Source organism: Salmo salar, chromosome 27, assembly GCF_965601325.2.
Source record: "Salmo salar chromosome 27, fSalSal1, whole genome shotgun sequence".
In the NCBI taxonomy this organism is placed as follows: Eukaryota; Metazoa; Chordata; class Actinopteri; order Salmoniformes; family Salmonidae; genus Salmo; species Salmo salar.
In genome coordinates this window covers 30796735-30824178 of record NC_138317.1, presented here as the reverse complement: position 1 = coordinate 30824178, position 27444 = coordinate 30796735, and the positions used below count along the sequence as shown (strand labels likewise).

Genomic DNA, 27444 nt, shown 5'->3' with positions numbered 1-27444 from the left:
CTAATAGTTGACATATATCACAAAGTCGTGTAAACAAATAGCCAATGCAACAAAATGTAACTTTATTTCCATTACAGTTTGTGGTGTAGGTAATGTAAGTAAAACCATTATTCTATGCCATTATCATTGTGACGTCTGGGGAGAAAATTACACCATTGTAACACAATTAAAATGTCCAAATCGGGTCCTTTATGCGTTGCACAGCAAGGCAGACAATGCCAGGCAGAGAAAAAGAACCGTCCCCAGCGCGCGGTTCACCGCGAGGTCAGCCATAACAGAAAGATAAATCCGCATCCTCCCGGAGCCACCAGCAGAGCTCGCTTTAGGCCAAGTTCAGTGTCATCCGCAGCCAGATTCTGATAGGAGGAGAAACACACACACACGCACACACACACACACACACACACACACACACACACACACATATATATACACACACACATACACACACACACACACACATACACACACACACACACACACACACACACACACACACACACACACACACACACACACACACACACACACACACATACACACACACACGATAGTAGGATAGGACACACATATACTTGACCGGTTTGCTTGCCTTAATACACATTGCAGTGGAAAAATAACATTTGCATATTACATTAGGTTTTTTTTGGATAGCCTGTGGTACATTTTAGCAGTACTGCATAGTAGGTAGATGTGAGGCACACACAAGTATGAAGGACACACATGCATCCCTGAGTGGTTCGCTTGATACAAACGACTGAATAACGTAAGGTGTTCTGGATAAGAGGGCCTGCTAAATGACTAAAATGTCATTATAAACTGGGTGGTTCGAGCACTGAATGCTGATTGGCTGACAGCCGTGGTATATCAGACCATATACCACTGGTATGACAAAACATTTATTTTTACTGCTCTAATTATGTCGGTAACCAGTTTATAATAGCAATAAGGCACCTATGGGGTTTGTGGTATATGGCCAATATACCACGGCTAAGGGCTGTAACCAGGCACTCCGCGTTGCTTCGTGAGTAAGAACAGCCCTCAGCCGTGTCATATTGACCATATACCACAACCCCTCGGGCCTGTTACTGAAATATCATTTACATACTGTATTAGAGGTATGCAGAGCGGTGTATTGTAACCAAAACCCACAGTGAGACAGTACGGAGATACAACTACAGTTATTCTGTTATAGGCCTGCCTTTATTGTTACTATAGGATACCATTAATTGTAATATTCATGAGAATAATTACAGTAATGATAACAGAAATGAATATAGAGCAAATACATTTTTCGTCCCGAGCAGCCAGAAACCTCGCCTGTGCAGCACAGCCTCGCAGGGGTGGGACTGATGAACTCGAGATAGCGGGGAAGAGGAGGAAAAATTGGGGTCAAAAGTTTACCCGCTGAACAAGTCTCCTTCATCTGTTCATCCGGGGCCTGATGCCAGCGTTATAATAGCGATCTTGACTCTCCACACAAAAGATAGAATAGCTTTGAATTACATATGTTTGACGGTGCACTCCAGGTGAACCCTGAAAGCGGGGTGACCCCGAGTTAGGGACCGAGGGGAGTGGACCCCCGCCCGTCCCCAGACCCAAGATTGAGTGGCCAGCATTTTATTAAGGCTGTGGATTGGTGAATTTCCTTTGAATAAATTGCATTGGTTATGTTTAGGGACAAGGGCAAAATTAGCATTTTGAGGATTGATATTCTTACCCCGGTCATAGGGTGATGGGTAGGCTATGGTCACAGCCCCCCAAATGGAGCCCCCGGACTCCTTAAAAAACATTTAGTCTTTCTCTCCCTCTGCTTAGGAACACGTCTTGTTTTTAGCCTTACAAAAAGTCACCCACAAGTTGATTTTGGTTACAAAGAAGGAATATGTAAAAATCATAATAATAATAATGAAAACAGTAAACCGTTATAACCTTTTCTTAATAAGAACAAAAACACCGTTATAATTGTATTAGGTTTTGAAAATGTGTTAGGCTTTAGGGTATGAAGCTTCTAAAGGGATGGAGCTGCATAAAGAGATCGAACACAGGCGCTCTCCTTTCCCGTAAGACTGTGAGAATATGAGCTCCATCCTTATCTAATTCTACATGAAAACTGCGAACCCAATGCGCTTTCATGGGGATAGTTTTTCTGAAAATATGCACCTAGCCTATATTGTAATAGATACAATTGGTTTTCAAGACATGGCAACATGTAGGCTAATGTAGGCTATTCTCCTAAAAACGTCTAATGAAACTGTGCACTCGAAATTGTGAGATCTGCCTTAGCCATGTCAGTAACAATTTATTCCCAAATTGTTCATTCATATTTCGTTTTGTTAAACAAACAAGTGGCCTACTATAAAATAGCCTAACTATTGGTTATTCAATGTTCATTTATTTAAAAAGAGTCAAGAGCTAAAGGTATAATATGGCAATTGGTGGTGTGTCTTTATCATAAATAAATAAGGAAATAGCTCCCGCAAGTGAACTGTTTCTTTTAGGAGATAACGAATTGGGTTATGGCACAATTCTAACAACTGTTTATTGAAGAACATTTAGTATATGTTCTGTCGTGTAAGTTTAGAAGATACGGATTGGGCAAAATAGTATGCTTTGATAACACAGACCTAACTAAGGCCTTGTTGTTCGAAACGTTTGTGTATCACTAAAATCTCCATAAAACACTCGCTTGATGCAGTTGCTTTTGCTTTGATTTATGTCCTATTTTTAAGACGACAACTTAAACAACATGTTCAAAGTAATACACTATTTCACCCACCCATCTTCCTCTTAAGGTGTACTGAACGTGCAAGGAGCTCTGTTGGTGGCCTTCCTGTTTGAGCAAACATATCGATATATCGTTATGTTATACAAAACTCACAACATGTGGCATGATTAAAATCCTTATATTTGCAACAATAATTTGCACCCTTACCTTAACCACCTAGTGAATATTTTCCTCTGCAGCCTGGTCCTCCTAACAGACAAGGGGCCTTGTAGCTGCCATGTGTGTTCAGTCACTATCATCAGAACACTTTTCTTACTGTCTACATTTACAGCACTGGGTCAGTTTGATATATATATATTATATTCGTTATATTTGGGAAGGACCGAAGGAGTGGCAATACACTTGTTTCTCACACATTACCTTAGCAAATGAATGGAATAGTTGGCCAGATTTTTCCTACTTATAACTAGACTTTTTGCTCTCTTTGCTAATTAATTTAGATGCCTTGGACGAGTTTAATTTAGAATAATTGTTACAGAAACGTTGCCATAGCCTAAGCCACATTGCAAAATTAAGATTGGTACCACTCCCATATATATTAATGCTTCTATTTTTGATATTGTGAAAGTCAATTTATCATATTTCACAATTTCCATCTAAAATCGTAAAACACTGAATGTGGTTGTTTAAATAGCATATTTAAGTCGCTGAAAAGTTTATTAGATCATCACGTTTGAGAAGTGGCAAAAGAAAACTTGTGATTTCACCTAAGTTTAACATTAGGTCATAAAAAAAACATGTTGAACTTCAGAATGAACACGTTTTCCCATCTCAAGATGTTAAATGAAACATGACTATAGTAAGTGCCTGTTAAATGCAAAAAGCAGTGTATTAAACGCAATCAACTGTAAATAGCTGTAAAGCATCGCCGACTTAGCCGGTGTCTCATTCAGGGTAGGCTACTGTATGGCTAGAGAGTGGATAACAGCCAACCCTGCCCATATTTATATATATATAACACACTGACTGTACATTTCATGTTTCATATTTATTTGTCACATGCACAAGTACAGTGAAATGGTTAAATTGCTAGCCCTTCCCAACAATGCAATATTTAATATCAAAGTACTATAAAAAAAAAAAGAAGAGAAATAAGAAATATGAGACAGAATTTTTGTTGTTGTTGAGAATGTCAGCTATATTCAGGGTCAGTGTTAGTACCACATTTACAATGTGCAGGGATACTGAAGTAGTTGAGGTAGATATGTAGCTTACATGTAGGCAGGGATCAGGAGAAAGTGACTGGTAGCAGGATAAATAACAATAATAATACACCATATGGCAGCAGCATAAGTGGTGGGTGGGTGAATGTGATTTAGATATCAAGTCAAGTATTCTTACCTTGGATATTATGCTGATAGATAGGCTCTCAGGTGGTCTTGGCTACATGCGTTCTGGAGGCCAGATCTTGAGAATAAAATATCCCCCCTTGTCATTCACGATGAGTTACAGGTGCAGAATACATTAAATCGTAATATAACACCTGTCAACTTTGGCTATTTAGATGCGTATAATGCCATAGGCCTATATCTGACAAAAATACAAATCCCATAGAGATGGCTTTCATTTCCGTCTTACACATACAAAGCTCGGAGCAGGACCTTTTTGAACAGGAAAAGCAGGAGCCTAGATGAGCAACAATAACATAAGCCTAACAGTATGATACAAATTGAATAAATATGTATATCCTTCTAAATCAAACCTTGACATGGATACAATGAAACGTCCCTTCAGTTGGCTAACATCGCCACAGGAGTGCCACAATCGACGTAAGTCTTTTTAAGGTGGACTTACGTGGGTTTTGTACTGTTTAAAAAATATATATATATTATTTTTGGGGCGCTGTTGGGTGCTGACCCGTACTAAGTGCACCGTTATCTCCCCAGAGTCGAGTAGACCCGAAAACCGAAGTCCAAGTCCGGGGTGAACTTCAGGTCACTGCGTCTAACAAATATGAAAATGTCGCCTCTTTGGAGAAGGGCACGCCTTGTTGTTTAACAAAGACTGTCAATGGGCAAGATTAATCAGAAACAAAATGGAAACGGTGTCACTTTGGGGTCATAGAGAAGTTATCGCTGTTTAGGGGAGCGAATAGAAAGCGGGAGCGAAAAAATAAAGCTTTCAATATTTTCGAAGTTTGGCCTCCCCTTACCACCGCGCACCGGGCCTTCTTCACGTGGACAGTCGCGGACACTTTCCTTAGAGTTGCTCGTGCAGTTGAGGAGGCTTCCTCGAGATTTTCACCTCGGATTCGGAATAGTGAGATGGAGGGCAAGCAGGTCGTGGAGATGGCAGATGACAAGACACTGATGGCACAGAAGAGATACGGTCAGGGATGCTGCTATTATAAACTGTATAGAATTGCACTTTTGTCATAGTGAAATGAATCGAGAAGTGTGTTTGGTTAATTGTAGGATACATGGTCGTGAGGTTGAATATATTTTCAGGTGTTGGCTTGAATCTTGGTATTTTAGTTCTAGTTGTTTATTTCAGTTGTTTGGTATTGTACTTATTAATAGTATACTATATTTATGATTATTATTATTATTACTATGCCCTTAGTTGTGTCTTATGTTGTAGGCCTAATTATTATCTGACATCCACCTCAATAGTTTAAAATGCTGCATAAATGATGGGTGTTTATGTTGGATCTTTGAGTAAAGACAACAACTAACCTAGTAAAGTCAACTAGGTTAGTTCTAGTCAATCGCAGGCAGTTACTTCTGAAAAGGAGTCGTATAGGCCTATCTTTGTGCTTACTGACAAGCGCTTTGTAAGTAGACGGTGCGTCGGTAGATAGGCCGATGCATGTTGATCACTTACTTTTGTATTGAGTTGCTTTTAATTTTAACACAAGTGTTCATTTCTCATCTACTAACATAATTGCAAATTCGGAACCTGTTCTTTGGCCTTCTTTTGGCCTGCTTTTAAGATGCCATCTTGTATATGATGAGCCAAATATAAACTATTTGATGTTATAATTAAAATGCAGTTATCATAGGTTTAATTAAGTGACTGAATGTGAACCTCAGAGCCGCGTGACTGCGCCCAGGCAATGTTTTATCTTTGCTTCGCTTTGTTTTTTGTTTTTGTTTTGTGGCACAAATCAAGTGAAATATTTGACTCTTCCTCGATTGTGCGTGCACATAATCTGTCTCTCTCTAGTCTTCATTTCACGATCAATATCAGTATCTATGTAAACAAGTTTCCATTTCATTTAGTTCATCACCATCAGTAAAATGTTACAATACACATTTACATTTTACGCACGGAATTACCAACTGAGAATTGACTTGAAAGGAAAGCATTTTGGAAAGGAGTGGATTGGAAAGGCGCTCCAATGTCATCTTTGACAGAAAATAAGACACGTACAGTTTGCTTGTTTCCAAAGAGCCCGTCCTTTTCCTGGGCAACAGTAAGAGATACCCTTCACCATCATCATCTCCTCAAGGCCGTGGTCTACTGTGGGTTACTGCTAAATAAAGGCTTTACTTACTCTAGTTGAGTCTATGTGCTAAACAACTCTCTTCATCTAGTTTGATTAAATAAGGAAAACACCAACGTAGGCTCGTCTGAGCCATTTTCGTTGTGCCAATGCCAGGCTTTCCATTGGTTCCTGTTTACATGATGCCCACAGGAGACGCGGTGATTGGTGGCGGTTTACACGTGACCAGACAACTTTGTACATTTGACAGAGAGTAGGAGGGTTTTGTGGAGATCAGAATAACGACAGAGCGATAAAAATTAGTATTGTTGCACTTCACAAATTAATGATCATGAGTTCATACTTGATAAACTCGAACTATATCGAACCTTCCTTTCCTCCATGCGACGAATATCAACAGAACGGATACATCCCCGCCCCTACTGAGTACTACGAACGGCCAAAAGATTCGGGCTTTCCCCATCACGACGAGGCGTCCTATCCGAGGTCAAACTACACAGAACCGAGCTACGACTACGGTAATGTCCCCAACAACGCTCTCGACGATTTCACCGACAGGCATCACGCACAGGCTCACCCCGTTGCCCAGAACCATGGCCCTCGCCTCAACCCAGTCCCAGACAGCGGTGCCGTGGCGGACGTGAGCAAAGACTGCAGCCTCGCCACTGAGTCTTATTCCAGCGCACAGAAGGGAAAGGAAGTGCCGGTGGTCTACCCCTGGATGAAGAAGGTCCATGTTGGTGAGTTATCGCCACGTTTAAATACCGGAACCACAGAGCAAGCCACCACTGGAACGTATGCACGCCCATTGAGGCAGCACTAGTAGCATCCCTTACAACGGCAATTTACGACCATCGAGCAGCGGGGTCGGTAATTAAGAACCCTCATAAATTTTATTGCCTGTGTTTGTCTGCCGGGGCCATGTGTCTATGTTGTCTTTTAACTAGAACTATACCTCCATGGCTGGACACCAGCCAAACTGTAATATACAACCCCGCCGATTCTGTTAATCATTTTCTAAGGCTTGATTTGTCCCTGGATGCGAGCGCTTGTACACATGGAGTCTCCAAATTAAGGTCCTTCTATGCAATAGAAATGGAGGCGAAACCCCCAACAAAACATCGTAGGCTTTATTCCCCCATTAGACTACCAACGAGCCTTTATGGAGAACAACACTTGTAATGTATCCAGTGGAGATGGTCAGTGTTTGAACTGTAGTGCTTCATGTGGCAGTAACAACTGCTTGCTTGTATGTATGTGTGCTTGCTTTTCTTCAGTCAATGCTACTTACAATGGAGGAGGAGTGCCCAAGAGGTCTCGCACTGCCTACACCCGCCAGCAGGCTCTCGAGCTGGAGAAAGAATTCCACTTCAACCGTTACCTGACCCGGCGCAGGCGCGTGGAGATCGCGCACACGATGTGCCTGACCGAACGTCAGGTGAAGATCTGGTTCCAGAACAGAAGGATGAAGTGGAAGAAAGATCACAAGCTGCCGAACACAAAGATCCGCTCCTCAAGCTCAGCCTCGTCCTTGGGAGCCCAGCAGGAGCAGCAGCAACAACAGAAAATCAAAACAGCCACGCACCAGCAGCTTGTTCCCACGCCTTGCACCGCGAGCCTATAGTGATGGAACCCTCGCGCCAAACCAACAGACTGAGAACAGAACACAGAAACTGAATTTTGTGGCCCGATTCTCGAGTATGGCCCCCATGGTATTACCCCATTCCCCTGGCCCTTGGGCCTGTCGCGTCCTTTCAAAACCATTTCCCCTCTCAACCTCCTCTTTCTGTTTGTTCACTCTCTCCTCATTATTGAGCTCGAAATCCGCCACGTACTGCCCAAGATGGCAACTGAAATGTCTGTACTTGTTTATTAAGACAGAAGGTTAACGCACATTCAAATGCACCACAGGACTTTGGATTTTATGTATCATTGCATAGAATAAAAAGAAAGAGAATGAGACGAGAGATATGTGAGGCCGCGTATTTCTTTTTCTTCTATGCAATGTTTTTGTTTATTCTCGTGGAAAGTTTTAATATACTTGAAAGAATGACGATGTTTTAGGAAAGCTCGAGAGCCCGGTCTGAGACCAATCACGAGGTTTAGAACGGGACAGGGTCGTAGTTAGGGTTTAGCTCGTGATGTGTGAATGAGTTGGTTTACTGTTGAATGTGTTATTAAGTCGTGTAATGTCCAGGTGACTTTCACCCCTAATGTACATAGACAAATCATAGCGAAGGCACAATACTGAATCCATTTTGTCGGCTAAAAAAAGACAACCTCGTTTGTTTGTTCGTGTAGTAGTGTAGACTCGTTTTATCTGTGATAGTGTGTCCCTATTTTGTGGTGTGATCTAAACTGTGAATATTTGTACATGTTGTTTGATTAATGGACGGTGTAATAATGTATTGTAGTTTAGGCACATGCAAGAAACGTTTCCCGTGAAATAAATATGTACTTCAATTGTATGGCTGATATTGGTTTGCATATAATATTGTAAGATATTTCAGAATAATATGCATTGAGTTAGATGAAATGATTGAATGCTATGGTAACAATAGCATAACTTGCCTATAGCGTAGGCCTATGTCAAAGGCCGCACAAAGGTTGTGGATGATTTAACAAGGCTCACAAAGTCAATACGCATAGTGCTTGTTTCTTTAACGTTTATGACATAACAATACTTTTCATTCAGTTTCTAATGACGTTACACTATTCCCGAACAGGGATTGAAACCTTTGAATGAGCTAGCCAGTGCTTCGAATGTGCGTGCGTAATGAACGTTATAAGGAATACAATTCACCTAACTATGGATAGCTGTGCTGGGTGTTACATTTTGCTTTGTTTGTCCACTTTCGTTTTTTTCTGGACAAAACAACCCAGACCAGTGATATTCCAATGGGCAATCCCTAAAACGTCAGTAAATATATACAAAAGCCCACTCCTTGCAAGTTCAGTCTTAAGACATTCAGTAAATGTAGTTTCGCAGCCAAAGACGCACAATTATCCAGAAATATCGTTGTGCCTAAAGTGGGCATAAAACTCCAATAACATTTTATTTTTCACCCAGATGCATCTTTCTCAGTGGACTTTCCAGATTGCTATAAAACTGTTATTAAACCAAACAAGTTTATTTACGGGCCATGTTTCTCTGTTACATCATTGCATACACAGTTAACACAATACAAAACTAAATCCTGTGTGCATATTTGTTAATAATCTGTAAACTACTACTATACGAAAGTATTTCGAAAGTATGAGTGTTGCAAATTGAAATAGGATATTACTTACTACCATAATAATACATGTTCCACAAACTCTATGTAGCCCCATAGAGACCTATTCTATTCTAGCGAGGTATTTGGTCACACATCTGGCTGCTACTGGTTTCGTTTTTTATTATAAGGATAATGTGCATTTTCTTCTCAAACCCTAGTATACCAGCGTGTGTTGGTCACTACCGGCTACATCTAAACAATCAGAGGGTTCAACTAGAGGACACAGCAGTATCTGACCAATCATCGACTAGCAGCACTCCGCTTGACCTCTGACCTTACGACACACAATGTCCAGTCCTCCATAGCTTTTAATATATATACATTTGCCCACGAGACAATGCGGAAACAAAAATTGCGTGAAGGTGTGCAACCGTGCTGCTCATTCACTCAAAGTCGTCTCTGCTGCTATTCGTCCCACAAACGCGTCTGTCAGATCATGAGTGCAAAAGGAAGATTGAGATAGACCACGCTTAGCGCTATATGAAAAAACAACTTTTCCGTTTACTGTAGCTATAAAAGGGACCTAGTTGACCTCTCCAAAGGATCTACTTTATTCTAGTAAATGAAAGCCATTCTTATAATTATGGACTCTAACGTTGAGTTTCGAGTAGATATGTTAACGAAATGAAAAACCAGTTATTCAAGGCCTTTATTATTGTTCTCCATAAGCAGCATTTTTTTGTCTATGTATCTGACTTTACAAGCATTCATAATCCATCCTTGATAGACGGAAGCGATGGCTATGTTATATATATATATATATATATATATATATATTATATAAGTAGGCCTGAGTGGAATGTTATAGCATATGCATAACAATCAGCGTATTTTCTTATCAAATGGCATTGGGCACAGCAGGAAAGGATTGCGTAATATGGCTACATCTTCGTAAACTCCATCTGAGCTTTAAGTGGATACAAGTGAAATTCAAAGTAATGCATTATGGAAACATTTTAAATTACACAGAATTATCTTGCCAACTTAGTCTAGGCCTTTTCTGTGCCAGCACTTGGCGTAGGCGTGGAGTTGAGAAATTGCCATTTTGTTTGATTGGCACAGGTTTTACGCAGTCTCTCACGATGTCAAGATAGTGAAATTAGACATTTGAGCTAATTTAATACCCGAATAGAGGTCACCCCAAATGTACTACATTTTAATATGATAACTCACGTGACGTATTCAATAATGAATGCCCTCGGGTCAGAAATAGATATGAAAATCGGCAGTATTTTCATTTGAAATGATCCTCGGCAGAGCACGAATCAAATATTCCTCTCTGCTAAATTCTCGCTCCTGTCCGTCCGTTCTCTGGTGGATAGAACCCATGTTGTCTGATTGTGAGTAGATTTTGACACTTTCTGTCCTAAATAACTTGTGTTTTTCATTTCATTACATAGCGATATGTTAAAGGTTGAGAGCAATGTAACTGTCCACGTCATTGATATTTGGTTGTGACTGATTTGTAACAGTGTATATTCAGCTGCTGCTTTGTTATGAGGCTTTCTTGCTCCCCAGCATCAACCTCCTGTTAACCCGCAGCTTTGTGGGTTTAGACTCCTCGGCTAGGAGACTGGTTCCTTGTGGCTAAAATGCGTAAGCGTTACCGTCACGTAGCCATTTAAAAACTTAAAAACGATACATTTCTAAATTGTTACCTGGAATCTGAATATTACTCATATGAAGATGTACTTTTTCAACGATAATAGACTATATGAGGCAGTTATTATGGTAGGATATGGCATTCAACTTGTGATCAAGGCTCACACCCAGGCGTTTTACACAAGGCGTATCAGCATGTGGAAAAGTACAAACTTCTGCATAGCATCTGTGCTTTTCCATAATATTATATTTCTGGCTAAATTTACCCTAAAATGACTCAAAAGGAAGAGGAGGGGGATACGGAATTGCAATGTGGCAGCAACGAACTTTTATTAAACTGAACATTTAATTGATCAAATATGAACTGATACCCCGTTGTTATAGGACTGCTGCGATTGACAAAGCTGTGCACTGAGACTTCTTGTTCGCTTCTGACCTGTGGCTTACATTCAAGGGTGTAGAGCCCAGAAATGCCACTTCGTTAATTGAGCATAAATAAACTAGGCCTAAATGAAAAGAAACACTGCAATGAACTCAATTGTATATTGGCATTGGACATAAGTGATCACAAGATTACCTTAGAGCAACCCAATGACCCTGAGCAAGGAAGAGGTTCCATGCTTTTTGCACACTCAACTTACTGTCACATTTGTCTCTGATGGGATAAATAAAGGTGCGTTGAAATGAATTGTAAGGATAGTCAGATTCTGGTCAAAACAATGCATTCATGTGGAAGTACTACAGTAATCATTGACTTTATATTCAGTTTTCATGAGGTAAAGATAACTGTTTCCAAAGTATTTTGTAAAAATACATTTTTATTAACAATTTATGTGCATGTTAACCCATGTCTGGTCTTGTGAGCCACACATGCAAAGTTTTAGAAGGCAAATATCAGGCTATGGTGCATAAATGAGTTGTCCACATTGCTGAATGGGCGCCTTAAACAGAGAAGGCACAAAGAACAATCAAGAACTAAGTTAAACATTAACAGATCACCATCCTGTCCACGAAAGACTGACTTTAGGCTATAAGGCTGTTATTGAACATTAACGTAGCATACAATATAAAAATGTGTAATAACGATAAGTCTATAAAAATGTTCAAAATGACTTTGAGCGGTTAGTTTTAGTTTTAGCTTGCCAGAGGCTAGTTGAATTAAATGTGCCATTGGTAATGTGTAGGCCTACTATTATTGTTAATATTATTATTATGATTGTTATTATTATTATTATTATACAGCATTATTATTGCTCTGAGGTCAAATTAGGAAGTTTAGTCTCTTGTTCTTACCCTAAAATGTTTATAATCGGCTCTTCAAAGCACTAAATATAACGTTAGCCTATCAAAAGTGGCAATTGAAATACATTTAAAAGTATTACAACAAAAAGTCAACATTAATACGATTTCATTTCTACAATACGTACTGAAACAAACCAGCAGGACAGAAGTCAGTCGGTGTAGTCGTGTATAGCGAGATCCACCGAGGCTTCTTTGTCTAGCTTGGACGCCAAGCCAGCTTAAGGCGTTGAATTTCGCATTAGCCTTGATGTTGGTCAATGTAAACCCCTGAGAAAGAGTTATCTTCTGCAGAGTGTATCGGTAACCCAAGGCTCGCTGTTAAGAGCTTCAAATGTCAACATTGTGGGGAGATATGTAGTCTATAGCCACTGCCGTCTGGCGAACACCCAAAGACAGAGGGTGTGGAGAGGTCTACAGCTCAAGTCCTCTCGGTGGCCGGGGTTGGGAGTTTGATATATCTGAAGAACTAACTCAGAAAAAGTATAAACAAAGAAACGAACCAAATTCTGTAATAGGCTAATCATCTTGTGTGGTTTTTATTCTTGATTGTATTCTGTATTATATGTTCGGTTATTTTCTATAGTATTATCACTGAATATTGGAACTAGCTCTCAAATCAAGAATTCCACTGTACTGTTTTACACCTGTTGAATCCTGTGCAGTGGCGAATAAACTTTTCAATTTGAAACTGCTGAAAACAACAAACGCCCATCCTAAAAAGTATCCAAAACTTTCCCAGCTGAAAACGGAGGTTTAGCTATGTTCGTAATTGGTTTTGTAGTCTCCATCCTCGCCTTGTTTTTGACCCCAAATAACTTCGCACTCGACTCTCTGGGCCTCGGCTTGGGTCAGGAAAAAGTTCAGGTGCGGTGGCGAAACGCGGCATGGGAGAGAGGGTCTGTTTTCCGTCCACTGTCAGCTCCAGTCACAGACGCTCCCCGGCATTGCCATGCATGTACACTCTGAGCTGGTGTAGTGGTATGCAAATCTGGCCGAACTAGAACAGAGAAAGACATAAATCACATTTCTGTATCACCAAAATGTATGCCAAAGTAAAGGCCTTTCTCTGCGTTTAAACGACGTCCCCCCTTAAAAAAAAAACAGAAAAAAAAACAATGATGCTAATCAAATCTGATTCATCCATAATTCTAACCCAACATAAATCCTAAAATCAGAACCTCCTCACTCCCAATCTTCCACAAAGTAGTCTGAAAGGTAAACTGATAAGAGATGGTCCCCTCCTGCTCGGATTTGAAAAGTTTAAACGGCTCAGGTTGTAGTTTGAGAAGACAAAGGGTGGCGTGGTGTGGGAGTGGGATGCGCTCCATGTCCGCTTGACGTGATTAATAGTTATGGTGGAACATTTCCACGCCCGCTGCTCAGTGTTGACAGAAAACAAGCGCCAAACGGCGCCGAGAGAAGGGCTGCTCTTCCGGACAAGGTTTAGGTTGTACCCGGGAAGTCTAAACGATATAATGTAGTGGGCCACCATACCGTTCATAACTTGAGTTGTGGGTCTGTTAGACATTGCAGTAGAATATACATTTATTTCAAAGATAATTATTGTCGTTGACCCTCATCTCATACGTTTTCATGTGAACAAGAAGAGTGGGCCAGTTGCCATATTACCACCTGATCCTTCCCCCTCCCCATACTGGGATTTGAGTATGCCCTCTGCGCAAACCTATAATTTCCAGCATCACTCAACTGGCGGTAGGAAATGCGTAAGAGCTGCAGGTTGAATGGAGGGTCGCTGCACTGACCAGGGGGGTAAAGAACTAGCTCATTGCGCTTACTCATGCACCCTCTCCTCTCAGATCAGCACTGACTGACTAACTGACACTCACACCTCCCGGCTACTAGGACGCACACCTTTACGCAGAGTTCGGACAGGTAACTATGAGATATTTGATTTCGATTCGGCCGCCAGTATGTGGCTATTGACTGAGTGAGTGAGTAGGTGAGTGATTGGTTGTATAGCTCGGGGATGTGGGGTGATGTATCGTGGAGTGGTGGCGATATTGAGTGCCTCTGCACACTCTGCACACAATAGCACCAGCCATATCTCTCTATAAAAAAGAAAGGGGTGACTCGGGTGTTGAGTGAGCAATCCGCCACCCATAAGGGGCTTCCTTGAGGAAAAGCCCTCTATCTATCTCACATAGTGAGAATTGTCACACCACAGCGCCAAACACATCCCTGGCTCTGCCCGTGGCTCAAGGCTAGTTAGCCTAGCATCACAGTATTTTACATCGGGATTAGCGCTCTCAAATTACGTTAATAGGCACAAAATATAGGAGCCTCCAAAACTGACAGAATACACACGCCTCGGAATCAGGCGAGTTGTGTGGAAGTAAAGAGGCACTGCGAGAGACCTGTCCCATCGTTAGATACATTGCAGTCTCATGTACCCTTCTTTTTCCTCCCTCTAAAGTGATCCGTTTTCCTCAGGGGCAATGACTGCCTCCATTAATGATTCACGGGCTCAAATAAAAGGGATTTAAGTTGACGTGGTGTCACGTGAGCAGGGCGCATAATACGGCGCGGTGTTATGGCACCGGGAGAAAACCGGAGCCCTGGTCTGGCCATACGTTGCTGATTACGCGCATCCCCCCACTTTCCGTGAGTTTAGTCGGGGCTTTGTAGACTTTTGCTGAGGAGAGAAAGAAAGAGGGAACGAGAAAGAGAGAGACAGGGAGAGAGGGAGGTTCTTGCTTGTTGTGGATGCTATTATACTGCTGTCACGGACGGATATGTTTTTCCTCGCGGACAGAGTCAGAGCTTGTGCTTGGGGATGATGGATTTTATTTTGAGGTATTTCCGCCGATTGTTCATTACTGTCGTGAGTTATTGCCGCGCGAGGCAGAGGTCAGTAAGCAAAAAAAGACTCCATGTTTTTGTCGGGCTGGAAAATAAAACTGAAACATTTTTAAAGAGTATAGATTTTCAGGTTGTTGGAGATATCGTCGATTTTCAGTGTCAGGCTACTAAAATGAATTATGCTACATGAAACATAACTTCAATTATATTTGCTTCACTATCCTGTGTGAACATTTTAGCTTGGCTTCAAAGTCCTCACAACAATCCCCCATCCCCTTACTCCATTGGTGTTATATATCACAATAAAATATAGATTTTTAAATGTTTGATTTTCAGTTTCATTTTGATCAGATTCCTAGCTCAGAATAGTAGACACTCAAGTGTTTAGCTAGAAACCCGTATGCAGTTCATGCAGCCATAGCCACAGATAGCAGTTGGCCTAGATAGCCGTTTGTAAATAAACCCAGCCATTTAAACCTCTGCTGGTTAGAAAATAAGAAAAAAAACTGAGGTGGAAGCAGTCGTGACGTCCTGCTCCGAGGAGTAATTCCTTTCCCTATAAAATACATCAATTTGTGGTGTTAAACATGGGTTTTCTCGGGAAAGGATACATCAAGTTGAGGTACATAAAAAGTGAAGAAAAGCTTTGGGGTTGTGCGGCTCTGCCACGGAAACGAGGATAATGGTAGACGGAGTGCCATATCGGACCGCGCGGCCGCGCTGAGGTCACCGCGCTCGGGTGTGATTTATGGGCGCAGGGACTTGGGGCAGCCATTGCACGAGCGCTAATGACTATTCGATCCAATTCCAATGGTGGACAAAAATACACACAAAAAGAAAAAAGCAACCAAAATGATTGTCCAAGCTACTTTTTGGGTTTTCTGGATAGTTATGTTTTTGTAACGTTAATGTTGAAATATACATGTGACTGTTTTGAAATGTATTATTTTTATGACTAGCAATAATTTGATTAATAAGAGAAAAATATGTATAATAATGTGGTTAATAAGTTTAATTTAAAGAATATTCACTAACTTTGTTGCACAACTAACACATAGGATTACAATATGATACAATATTTACATTTGGACACACAGCAAGATAGGCCACATTAAAATTCTTTAAACTACTGGGCTATAGCCTATTATCGTAAATTTGTGTATTTGCTTGACTGGTTTTGGCTGCTAATGTTGAATTAATTTATTGTTCAAAGTAATTAGTCTATTGTTAGGCTACTTGGAGATTTCATTAGGCCTAGCCTACTCTCTTCTGGAAATATGATATTAGGCTGCTAATATATTATGCACATTGTTATTATTGATATGAACTTAGCATTTACATGTTAGGTGGAATATTGGACCTATAGGTTTATTAGGGAAAAAAACAGGTTGGCTAAAGTAACGTTGATTTGAATTTTTCTTTCAGAATTGTACCTAAATAAATCCCATCCATCCCACGGTCTTCACGAGACCCTGCCCTGCCTTCGGTAAGTCCATATTATGTCCTTATTGATTTCTGTTAGAAATGCTTGACGGTCATATCCTGATTCAATTCTAATAAGTAACACTGAGACGCCTACACCAGCACACTCACACACAGGCTTGTACACACACATCCATAGCCTGTAAGCTTCCTATATAGCTTATAGTGGTGATATGAAACGCCTGAGAGCAATAATTCGTTCTCTTCCACATGTCTTTTGTAGTGTAATTTGTCACTATAAAAACGACGGGGGAATCGCAGCTCTTGCAGCGACACCTTGTTCCTTTAAAAAATCCCTCTCTCTGAAAACCATCTGCCTTGGCGTAGGCTGTAGATTACACTTGCTGTAAAGTTGGCAAAATATTTCACCCAAAAAGTAGTTTTTGGGTGGTTTGTATTCGTCCTTTTTGTATTAATATCAATTCGCCTTCTGTTCCCACTATCTCCATGACATCTAACCCGTAGTTAGGGCCCAAATTAAGGAAAATCATGAGTCAGCATTTCGAGAAAACACAAAGCAGTAAATAATTATACCAAGTCACTATTCTGCTTTGAAAAAAGAAAGGCAACGTTTGCAAAAAAATATCCTCACGCACGAATTTTGGTCCCACTCACCCTCCCACGCCGTCTGAATGTTGTACCTTTTCATTGTGTGGCTGAATCTGTCCTTCTATCCATCCACCATGCGGCCTCAGACAAGGGAAGCAGTGCTCTAGACGTGTTTACTGCCTTGAGATGCAAGAGGACATAAATCGTTTTGCTTTGTCCGCAAACGACACCATTCACATGCAGAGGGATTCCCCATGCTCTCGGTTTCTCTCTCCCGGGTTTCTCTTGTCTATCTCCTCTGTTTTCCCTTTTGGAGATGTACTTTCTTTTAATTGTCTAACCCAGGGCCCGATGGGGTCTTTCCCCTGGTTCACCCCAACCAACGCTTTAATCGGCGGCGTCCCCAGTTCATAAACGCATCATTTATGTATTTTCTAACCATTCAGGAAAAAGACGTATTCGATCCTAGGAATTTAGAAATTAGTCGAATATTGCAACACACAAAAAAAAGTTATAATCCCAGCACAATTCGTAAATGAAAGGCTTGATAGGCTACATAAAATGCAAAAGTGTTGGTTAATGATTAAGCTGCCTTTATCCCTCTCATAGTAATGGTAATGTAGCGTTGTTACCATCAGCTGTGCTGCGTAAAGCTGTGTACTCTCCCATCATTTCATCCAGTCATTATTCGATTCTGTGTTGAATAAATAACAACAAATGCCATAAAACATTTGGGATGGGTGTTCGTGGTTTTTGTAATGCTATTTTTTTTTAAGGGGGAGGGGGGGCAGGATTTGAAGTGACTTTTTGTGTCCAAGGCGCTAGTTCATTTGCATAATCTTCCTTGTCTATGGTGACGCTATGTTTCGGGGGAGTTCACTGTTCTGGTGATGTCTGCATGGTGCTTGTGCCCAAACACATAGTCCATAGCCCTGGCTAGGTTTAATATTGGTATAAGACATGGGCACTGCTCTAGCATGTGATAAGTTCAACCCCGAGGGCCGATAGCCCTTATCTGGACGACCCGAGTGCTCGCGCCTGCTTTCATTATCTTGGTTTACCCTTCAAACATCGAACAGAAAAAAAGGGATTTTGTTTCTTCTACACACAGAGCCTCTCGCCCCTTCCCTTTTTTGTTGTGGCGGATGAGTCCTGTATGAGCTTGGCGCATGCTGGTGCTGCTGCTTATACCCCAGCTCGCTCTGCCTAAACTTTTTCTCCGGACTACTGTTTTGATCGATTTCGTCGCTGAATGAGAACATATTGCCTTGTGCTTTGCATTCATCGTCAGAGGATAAGGTAAGCAGGCCAGAAATTGTCTCTCTCTCGGTTGTAAATGGCAGAGTTTGTGTCGCGCGGTGATTTATCACCGTATGACTTACATCTCGGTTCAGGAAGAGTTCACACACAACACAGGCAGCCAGATTTCTCTCGCGCGCGGAGCGGGGGGCTGAGTATTCAAAGGCTCGAACTTGTATTCTCTTCTCTTTTCTGCCCTGTCTTTCTTTTTTCGACCAGACTACTATTTATGTTGGAAATGCATCAAAAAGCTTTCTGATATGTATTCCAAAGCATGGCTTTCATAGCAGATCTGGTGTTGGGATATTCATTTTCATTCTGCGGTGTGTTGAGTGCAAGAGGGTCTGCTTTTTGCTTGTCGTGGTGTGTATTGTGCAGTAACGAGCCGTAGTTAACGAATTATCTATCAATTTTCTTAAAAAACATCTCAGGGGATCTTATATGAAAATCATGGTCATGTTTAATATTGACATTATTGATTTATAATAGTACCGCTAGGCCTAATATTAATTTTGCCCAAGTTAGTTTTATATTGTACTAAAAGAGTAGTAATATATTTATTTCTAATAAAAATGCAATGAATATCAATCATTATCACAAATATTCTCTACTTGTTGGCTATCATCATTTTATCGTGGTGGTATGTCTTTTGGACTGCCTTAACTAGGCTACACAATAGGATGTTCATGTTTTCATTTTGGATTACACTATAGACTACAATAACCTGCCTATATTTCTTTAGCTGTGAAAGTAGTTTAACATTTTAGATAGTTTGTGAATTGATACTGCTGCATCGAATAACTCGTTTATTTTAAATGATTCACATAATTACCATTAGCAGGTGTGACAATAGCTTTAGCCTAGAGTTGCTATTTTATCCAGACTACAATGCTTCACAAATTAAGCCTAAAATCCTTCTAAGGAAAACTCTATTTTATTTTAAAAACGTGTATGTTGTACCCATTTACCCACATCGAATATATAACAAAAAAACGATAATTTCAGTTGGATAGTTTTTCAATGACTTCTCATTAGATATGACCCCAGTTTGCCTACCTCAGTGAGTAAACTACTAGCAGTAGTTGAGCATTCCTACTCATTAGATCCACAATAGCTATTTCCTAGCCTAGAAGTACGCCTATAGTTCTAGGTTACATGCCGGAACTCTGTCTGCCTGAATCCCGAGCCATAGCTTAGCTGTTCACCGGGCCGCTGTCTGCAGTGCGCCATCCCGCCCTTGCATACATCACCGGGATGCGCGACTTAACCGACAGCACCGACAGGAGCCTTTATTATAGGCCTGCCAGGGAAAGTTCACGTCGTGGTCATGGAGATGCGGTTTTACAGGTTTCTTCCTGGCCCTCATCCATCTTGGTTCCACACACACATGCAGCACAAACTGGGGAATGTGGTTGTTTATGCTTTTAGCAAGGTGGCTGGGCTGCGGTAGAGACTACAGCACACTGCGGTGAGGGCATGTCCGGCTCTGTGGAGAGAAAGCATAGAGAAGTCATAGGCCCAGTTCACGACAGGCCTTTCGTTTGGTGGTTTACAATTCATTTTAATATTGCACAAATGGTATGCTTTTATAAACGTATTTAATTTGATTCAGTTAAGTGCAGATGAGGTTTGTGCATGCCTTTGTTCCCTGTGTTGGTAACCAGAAGGTAAACGAGAATAGCCAGAGAACTGTTGCCCCTATCTTGCCTCCATAGTATCTGGTGTCAGCCCTTTATTGAAAAGTAAGATGGATCGCCACCATTTCTTCTCCTCACCGTGCTTCTTGTAACCCTAGGTTCACCCGAGGAGGCCATTGGCGAAGAGGTGTCACGTGACCAAGGGGTGCCAATGTTATTCAACAAGGGTGTCAAGACCCTGTCAGTTTCTGAAATAAATATTGGGAAACGGCGAGATGCAGAAGGCAACCTACTACGACAGCTCCGCAATTTACAGTGGCTACCCGTATCAAAGCGCAAATGGCTTCAGTTATGATGCCAATCAGGTCCAATATCCCCGGGCCTCTCATGTGGAAAGTGAGTACCATCGACCAGCCTGCTCCTTGCAGTCCCCAGACGGCTTGGTCGCCCTGCAGAAGCCGGGGGAGATGGCGGAGAACTGCGATAGGGGTACGGCCATCCAGGCGGCGCAGCCACCCGTCCTCACTGAAAGCAATCAACCGCAGATGTCGGTGTCTGTCCCACCACCACCTCCCCAGTCACAGTCCCCCGGTTCTCTCAACCAGAACACGAGCAACGGCTCCTGTCAACCCAACTCAAAGAGCTCGGTGCACAGCTCGCCGACTACCACCCGGAAGCACATCTTCCCCTGGATGAAAGAGTCCCGTCAGAACCAGAAGCCTAAAACCAGTAGCTCCAGCTCAGGTATATGACCTAGACGCCACTTCTGAGGAAACACGTGATAAAATACACTCCATTGTTCATGCGTGGTTCTGTGATCCATTACTGATACATGAAACAGTTTGCCTACATACATACATGCCCCCCCCCCCCCCCCCCCCAAGTCACCAATGATCTATATATTTTCATCAGATGAACCGACCAAGGGACAACATGTTTGATTATTTCCCTATTTTGCATACATTCATATTCTCAAACTTTTCCCTCACAGTTGAACAAATCGGATCGTACATTTGTAGTTATGACTATGCTCAATAGGTGATGATATTAAAACCACATATTTATAACATTTATTTAACAATCCCTTGGAAACCGCACGTAGTTGTCAATGGCGGCAGGGTAGCCTAGAGCGTTGGACTAGTAACCGAAAGGTTGCAAGATCGCATCCCCGAGCTGACAAGGTAAACATCTGCCGTTCTGCCCTTGAACAAGGCAGTTAACCCACTGTTCCTAGGCCGTCATTGAAAATAAGAATTTGTTCTTAACTGACTTGCCTAGTTAAATAAAGGTAAAAATAAAAATGGTTTTAGCGGAGCTGGAGTCTACTTGCCCCCCAGAAGCCAAATCGAACATATTGTGACGTTTTATTGAAAACGACCTTTTTCGTATAATACCTTAATTACGCATACAATCTTGTGATGTCAATATGGTTCTTCCATTAGTATGCATTCCTTATGATCTATTATGATGTATGCATGTTCATTAGAAATACTCAATTGTGATCCATTCCTCCTAGTTTTAGGCCTAGCTCCACCATTTGTTGTCCATATGCTCTATCGTTGACTTTCTGCTAGAATAAACATAATATATTGGCCCTGATCACACAACATTCCATGCAGGACAACAAACAAACATACAAAAACAGTTGTTCCAATTTGTTCTCTTGTTTTGATTAGAGGAAAAACTAGCAGACCTGGGGGAGGAAGTTGTTTACCCAAAGTTGAAAGATGCTTAAATTCCCATGGCCTTACCAAATCGTGTTGTCTCTATAGGCTAGTAGGCCTATTTATGTCCACCTTTTGGGAATATATTTGGTCAGAAGTGAATAAGTAGGGCATCCAGGCATCTGAAAGGTCTGCTGAATCCCATTTATCATGAGTCTGTCAAGATGTCTGCCAAATTGATGCCAAAGGCACTATTTCAAACCTTAGCCTAAGGCTTACCCCAGTGGGTAAAAACTGGTTGAATTAACGTTGTTTCCACGTCATTTCAGCAAAAACATTATATGTGATGACATTGAATCAACGTGGAAAACTGATTGGATTGGCAGAAAGTCATCAATGTAAATGATTTCGTATTTTTTTAACCTAAATCCAATGACATGGTGAAATTATTTTTGATTTCACGTTTAATTCACTGCTGATTTTCCACCAAATGTAAATGAAAACTAGACTTTGAAATAAGTCTGTGTCCAGTGGGTCTGCTTTTTGCAATAATTCTAATCACAGATCCCTCAACAGTAGCTCCTTAATGAAACAAGATCATTTTAAATATTACATTTTTTATTTGGATAATTATTATTATTTGGATTATAGCCCGATTATAGCATTTTTCGAATAACAGCAGTATTAGTAGCCTAGTTTCTGAAACAGAGATGGTGAAAATATTATCTCCCCGTTTATAAAGAAGAGCTAACTCATAACATGATGGCATGCTGCATTCCTCACGCCCAGCTTCTGGCTGTACAGTAGCTAGTAGCTAGTAGCAACATTTATTAGGTGCTGGCCGACTGCCATAAACGGTAACTAGACCAACACCTTGCTGTGCAGCGGCAGAGCCCCAGCCATTCAGCATGGTGAGACTCATAGGAGATGGCAAGGTGAGATTTAGCTCATGCGTAGTGAGGAATACAGATATTTGCATTGCACATGTGTGTACTATGAGGGTTAAAAAGCTACAGTGGGAAATATGAGGTAGTTTAACACACACACACACACACACACACACACACACACACACACACACACACACCACACACACACACACACACACACACACACACACACACACACACAATTATAATCACTTTGATTTGGCTTTTGTATAGCTAACAGTTAGGAGCTGTCCTCAGCATGTATACAGTCATAGTTCATGTTATGGCTGATATAATTGCACTAGTAACATCCACAGTCTAGTTGCGGACATCTCTGATTTGTCTGCATTTGTAGAACTCTTGTTGATGTGTGTATTTGAGTCGGTCCATGTGGAGAGACGTGTGTTATCAGCTATATGTATCTTGTCACTCTGTGGGTCTTGTTCTTGTGCTTGCTGCTGGGCTTGGTTACTGATTGACTGTCTTCCCTTTCCTCTTCCGCCAGTTGAGAGTTGCCCTGGAGACAAGAGCCCCCCGGGCGGGTCAGCCGCGTCGAAGAGAGCCCGGACGGCTTATACCAGCGCACAACTGGTGGAACTGGAGAAGGAGTTCCACTTCAACCGTTACCTCTGCAGACCCCGCAGGGTCGAGATGGCCAACCTGCTCAACCTCACGGAGAGGCAGATTAAGATCTGGTTCCAGAACCGCAGGATGAAGTACAAAAAGGATCAGAAAGGGTGTGGCATGATGCCCTCTCCCGGGGGCCAGTCCCCTCGGAGCCCCCTCGGCCCATCTCCAGGAGGAGGGGGTGGAGGATACCTCAACTCTATGCATTCTCTGGTTAACAGTGTCCCCTATGAGTCCCAGTCGCCAACGTCTTACAATAAGCCCGCTCATAATGCATACGGTATGCCTACGTCATATCCCCCTCCCTTGAACAGCTCCCTAAACAACTGCCCGCCCTCTCAGAAGAGGTATCCCGGGACTGGCGGCTCGGCCACGCCCGAGTATGACGCGCATCCTCTCCAAGGAAATGGCGGCTATGGGACGCACTTGCAGCAGGTCAGCCCTGTGTATGTAGGCGGAGGTTACATCGATTCGATGCCCAACAACAGGGCCTCCGTTTTCGGCCTGACCCATCTCTCGCACCCGCCGTCCACAAACATGGACTACAATGGAGCAATCACTATGGGCAATAGTCACCATCAAAGAGTGTGTGATCCAAACCCGACGTACACAGACCTTAATACGCCGCACTACTCTCAGGGAAGAATTCAGGAAGCGCCCAAACTGACACATCTGTAGCCGGGTTGCACCCTGGATCACTCCGCACCACCTGACGAACCACCATCGCTTTGTTTCTTCTCTTCTTTAGTAGCTTTTTCCACCTTCTCTTTGTTCTAGGTTATGTTTGTTCTTTTTTATATAGTTTAATGTGTGAAGTAGCATAGGAAAGTAATCACGCTTGCTTCAAATGTTCTCTCTATTTGCTATAGTGTTATTGTTCCGCACAGACCTATTATCTGAGACAACATGCGCGGGGGCACATACGCATAGACCTATTTAATCTTTAACTTGTTTCTAAAAACAAATCAAACAGGGTATATGAACAAATCTTATGCTATTATTTTAATGTGAATGTGTTAGTTTTTTGGTATTTATCCGCAGTTGAAGATTTGTTTTGTGTTATTGTTTTTGCATTTTGTTGCACTTGTGGAAGGATCCTTAAAAAAGGGAGGCCTGGAAGCTCCAGCCTACGATCTAACCAGCTTGTGTTCTGTTGGACTTTCAAAATGTTATTTATTTATATGACGTTATATGGAGTTCTTTAGTATTATTTGACCCCCCTGTGCTCTTTGTATGTGGAGAGAAGGCTATTGGAACCAGGCCTAGGCTCTAGTTCTACCCCTTACCTGACAGCAGACAGACGACAGAGAGACAGACAGACACTCGGCAGCACACTGATATGTTGGTGTTATTTTTTTCTTCTTAGAGCAGGTATTTTATTTCTCTACGAATGCAAATCAACCAGTCACGCTTGGAAGGACGGACAGATATTAGACGTTTCTTTATTGAACAAATATTCCAGATATCACCAAGTTTCTGTTTCAGTGTCATACATTCCATGCTGCTCCAGTTCGAATAAAGAAATAAATGAATTTAAATATACATTGTATCTTTCAACCTGGATTTCGAGGGTATTTAAACATATAACACATGGCATAAACTACAATAAGGAAGCAATAATAATAGGCATAATAATAATAATAATAAACATCTTATTATCACATAGATTATTTGTGAGGAGGAAAAACACTGGTAGGACTTTAGAGGGCATGCTATTTCATCACAAAAATGTCATTCACATGATCACAGAATCAATATTACCTATAATAATCTATAACGTAATAGTTTATTTCATAGTGACAATAAATCCCGAAAACATTGTACAAAGGCCTCTCGTTTTGTCTCCTTTAGCGCGTGGGCACATCAGAAGCTTTTGCTGTGGCCTTGTTCCCGCGCCTCCTCCGCATGACTACATCCATAATAATAAAAGTGTCACGAGGATCTTCTGCAGTATCTGTTAGGATAAAATAGGTTAAATGAGAAATCGTTAAGGAAAAAAAGTTTGCCGATAGGCCTATATTCAATCAATCACATTTTGGCCCCATATTTCAAATTTATTATGGCGCTGTAGGACTGTTAAGCTCATAATTATAGTTCTTTACACATGTAAATTAGACTAAATGAAAGGATATGTAGTACAGGACGTATTAAATATTTGAGTCACAGGCTATCTGATGCAGCTAAATAGGCCTATGTGGGCCTGGATTCGCTGCACACAATAACAATTACAAGCGTTTACAAGCAGCAAAAAGTCATCGACATATTTTCAGCTGTTATTATTTTGCAATGGTGTAAAATAAGTATGAAAATAATACGCTTGTGTAGTAATAATACGCTTGTGTAGTAATAATAAGCTTGTGTAGTAATAATACGCTTGTGCAGTTTCCTTTGTTGTGGCAGGCCCAAATTCAATTCACACAAAGAACCGTCTTACATAGCATAAAACATATTTTCATCTTAATTACGTTGACTACATTCAAGTTTTTATTTTCAAATATAATTCAGTGAGTATATTGATGAAATGTAGGTCAATATAAGCCAATAATGGAGAACACAATTCCACATACAATACCATGCATTGTGCATTCAGAATTTCCCAACTGATAATCGAAGAAACAATTGTTAGTGTAGTAAAATTATAGTTATCCCCTTCAAATGCATTTCAAGATTATTGAAATGTTTTACAAAATCTGTACTCGAATTTATTTCCTTTATAATTTCGACAAATGACGTATTACAGGGATGGCACTCTCTTGATCCTGACATATGGTTAGCAGGGGAACCTAGAACAATTTAACCATGGTCTGTCAGCATAGACTGAGCAACTCTGGATCCAAAACACACACAAACACACACACGCACCCACGCACACACTCCATTGATTTGACCCAGCTTGCGCGTGCGCGCGCACACACACACACACACACACACACACACACACACACACACACACACACACATACTCCATTGATTTGACCCATATGTTGGAGATTTTAACGCAGCATAAATAAGGGATTGGGTTGAAACAAGGAATTGTCATTTTCCATCCGTGGGAAAGGTGTTCTTAATCATTCCCCCAGAATCCCCCTGTAAAAAACTTGTGTAGGTCTGAGTAGGGTTCACAGAAAGCTGCCACCCACTCCTCGCCTCACACACAAAGCCTACGCGTAATTCCAAAAAGCCATCCGTCTCCTCCTCAGGCCCGTCCTTTACCACAGACTCTACTCACCTCCAACAAACCCAAATGTATGCTCCAACGAAAAATAATTACGTTTTGTAAATACGCCCCAAAAAAATCCAGCAAGAAAATGCAGTGGCGATGTTGGTTTAGCTTACTCACCATTTACGCGCATTATCGCCCTTCTGCAAAATGTTCCATGTATTTTTAATGTCTTAAAACATCCCTTAAGCGACAGAAAATATGTGACAGCGAACAGAAACGTGTTATAATCTAAATGGCCAGCGTTGCTCGCCGCTTCCTGGCTGCATTTGATCCGGGGGAGAGTTAGAAGCCTTAAATGTGTTCTGAGGGCACCGAGCTGTCAGACCTTTTGGCGAGTAAGATTGATCGCGCGCAGGCTTCCAGGATTCTTTGTTTGCTATATAAGCAATAAACTGAGCAAGGCCTACCACTTATTTTCCTCCTCTCCCACTCACTCTTCCAATTTTATTTCCTTTGAAGCATACAACATAGCTGCTTACTGGCTGTTTGACGAAAAACATCCATAGTGTGGCTTTTACAGATTGTACTGGAAGGGTACATAGCCAAACTGTGGGAGCTGCTCAGTCGATACACATTTCCTTCTACAGAATCTCTCTGCAATGTATTCGTTAAAATGACCTGTTCCAATGGCAGGGGTTTATTAACTGTGCAATAGCACAAGTTGAAATGTGTGAGAAATAAGGTTATCTTGTCTACCACCCACCTCACCCAGACTAAGACGCCCGCTGTGACCTCGCTTATCCGGGGAAACCCCAAGAGAAGCAGCTGGAAGGCCAGGCTGGAATCTGTTTCCCTAAAC

At 41.5% G+C, this 27444-nt stretch overlaps 2 protein-coding genes and 3 long non-coding RNA genes across 13 annotated transcripts; 2 read left to right on the top strand and 3 right to left on the bottom strand.

The window, feature by feature from the left end:
- Positions 1-40: 40 nt before the first annotated feature.
- LOC106588847 (uncharacterized) lies at positions 41-6373 on the bottom strand. Of its 2 annotated transcripts, XR_014382937.1 has the most exons (4): positions 6161-6373; positions 4941-5094; positions 4130-4195; positions 41-356 (listed from the first exon to the last, which is right to left on the bottom strand). It is a non-coding gene; the product is annotated as an uncharacterized LOC106588847 (long non-coding RNA). The 2 variants fall into 2 exon arrangements; XR_006762412.2 differs by having other exon boundaries at positions 4130-5094.
- On the top strand, positions 4852-24960 carry hoxa3ab (homeobox protein HoxA3ab). Of its 8 annotated transcripts, none has more exons than XM_014178295.2 (4): positions 4852-5116; positions 16661-16721; positions 20361-20946; positions 23301-24960. In XM_014178295.2, the coding sequence occupies exons 3-4, from the start codon at positions 20478-20480 to the stop codon at positions 24098-24100; spliced, it is 1269 nt and encodes a 422-aa protein (XP_014033770.2). In that variant the 5' UTR covers positions 4852-5116; positions 16661-16721; positions 20361-20477; the 3' UTR covers positions 24101-24960.
- On the top strand, positions 6504-8026 carry hoxa4aa (homeobox protein HoxA4aa). Its single transcript, NM_001141624.1, has 2 exons — positions 6504-6973; positions 7511-8026. The coding sequence occupies exons 1-2, from the start codon at positions 6559-6561 to the stop codon at positions 7855-7857; spliced, it is 762 nt and encodes a 253-aa protein (NP_001135096.1). The 5' UTR covers positions 6504-6558; the 3' UTR covers positions 7858-8026.
- On the bottom strand, positions 11853-19978 carry LOC106588850 (uncharacterized). The gene is made up of 2 exons (XR_001324720.3): positions 19622-19978; positions 11853-13412 (listed from the first exon to the last, which is right to left on the bottom strand). It is a non-coding gene; the product is annotated as an uncharacterized LOC106588850 (long non-coding RNA).
- On the bottom strand, positions 24845-26921 carry LOC106588848 (uncharacterized). Its single transcript, XR_001324719.2, has 2 exons — positions 26763-26921; positions 24845-25376 (listed from the first exon to the last, which is right to left on the bottom strand). It is a non-coding gene; the product is annotated as an uncharacterized LOC106588848 (long non-coding RNA).
- Between the last annotated feature and the right edge of the window lie 523 nt (positions 26922-27444).

Coding starts and splice junctions, on each gene's coding strand:
- hoxa4aa (NM_001141624.1), top strand. CDS start 6,559: ATGATCATGAGTTCATACTTGATAAACTCGAACTATATCGAACCTTCC. Junction 6,974..7,510: donor GATGAAGAAGGTCCATGTTG/GTGAGTTATCGC, acceptor GCTTTTCTTCAG/TCAATGCTACTTACAATGGA.
- hoxa3ab (XM_014178295.2), top strand. CDS start 20,478: ATGCAGAAGGCAACCTACTACGACAGCTCCGCAATTTACAGTGGCTAC. Junction 20,947..23,300: donor AACCAGTAGCTCCAGCTCAG/GTATATGACCTA, acceptor CTCTTCCGCCAG/TTGAGAGTTGCCCTGGAGAC.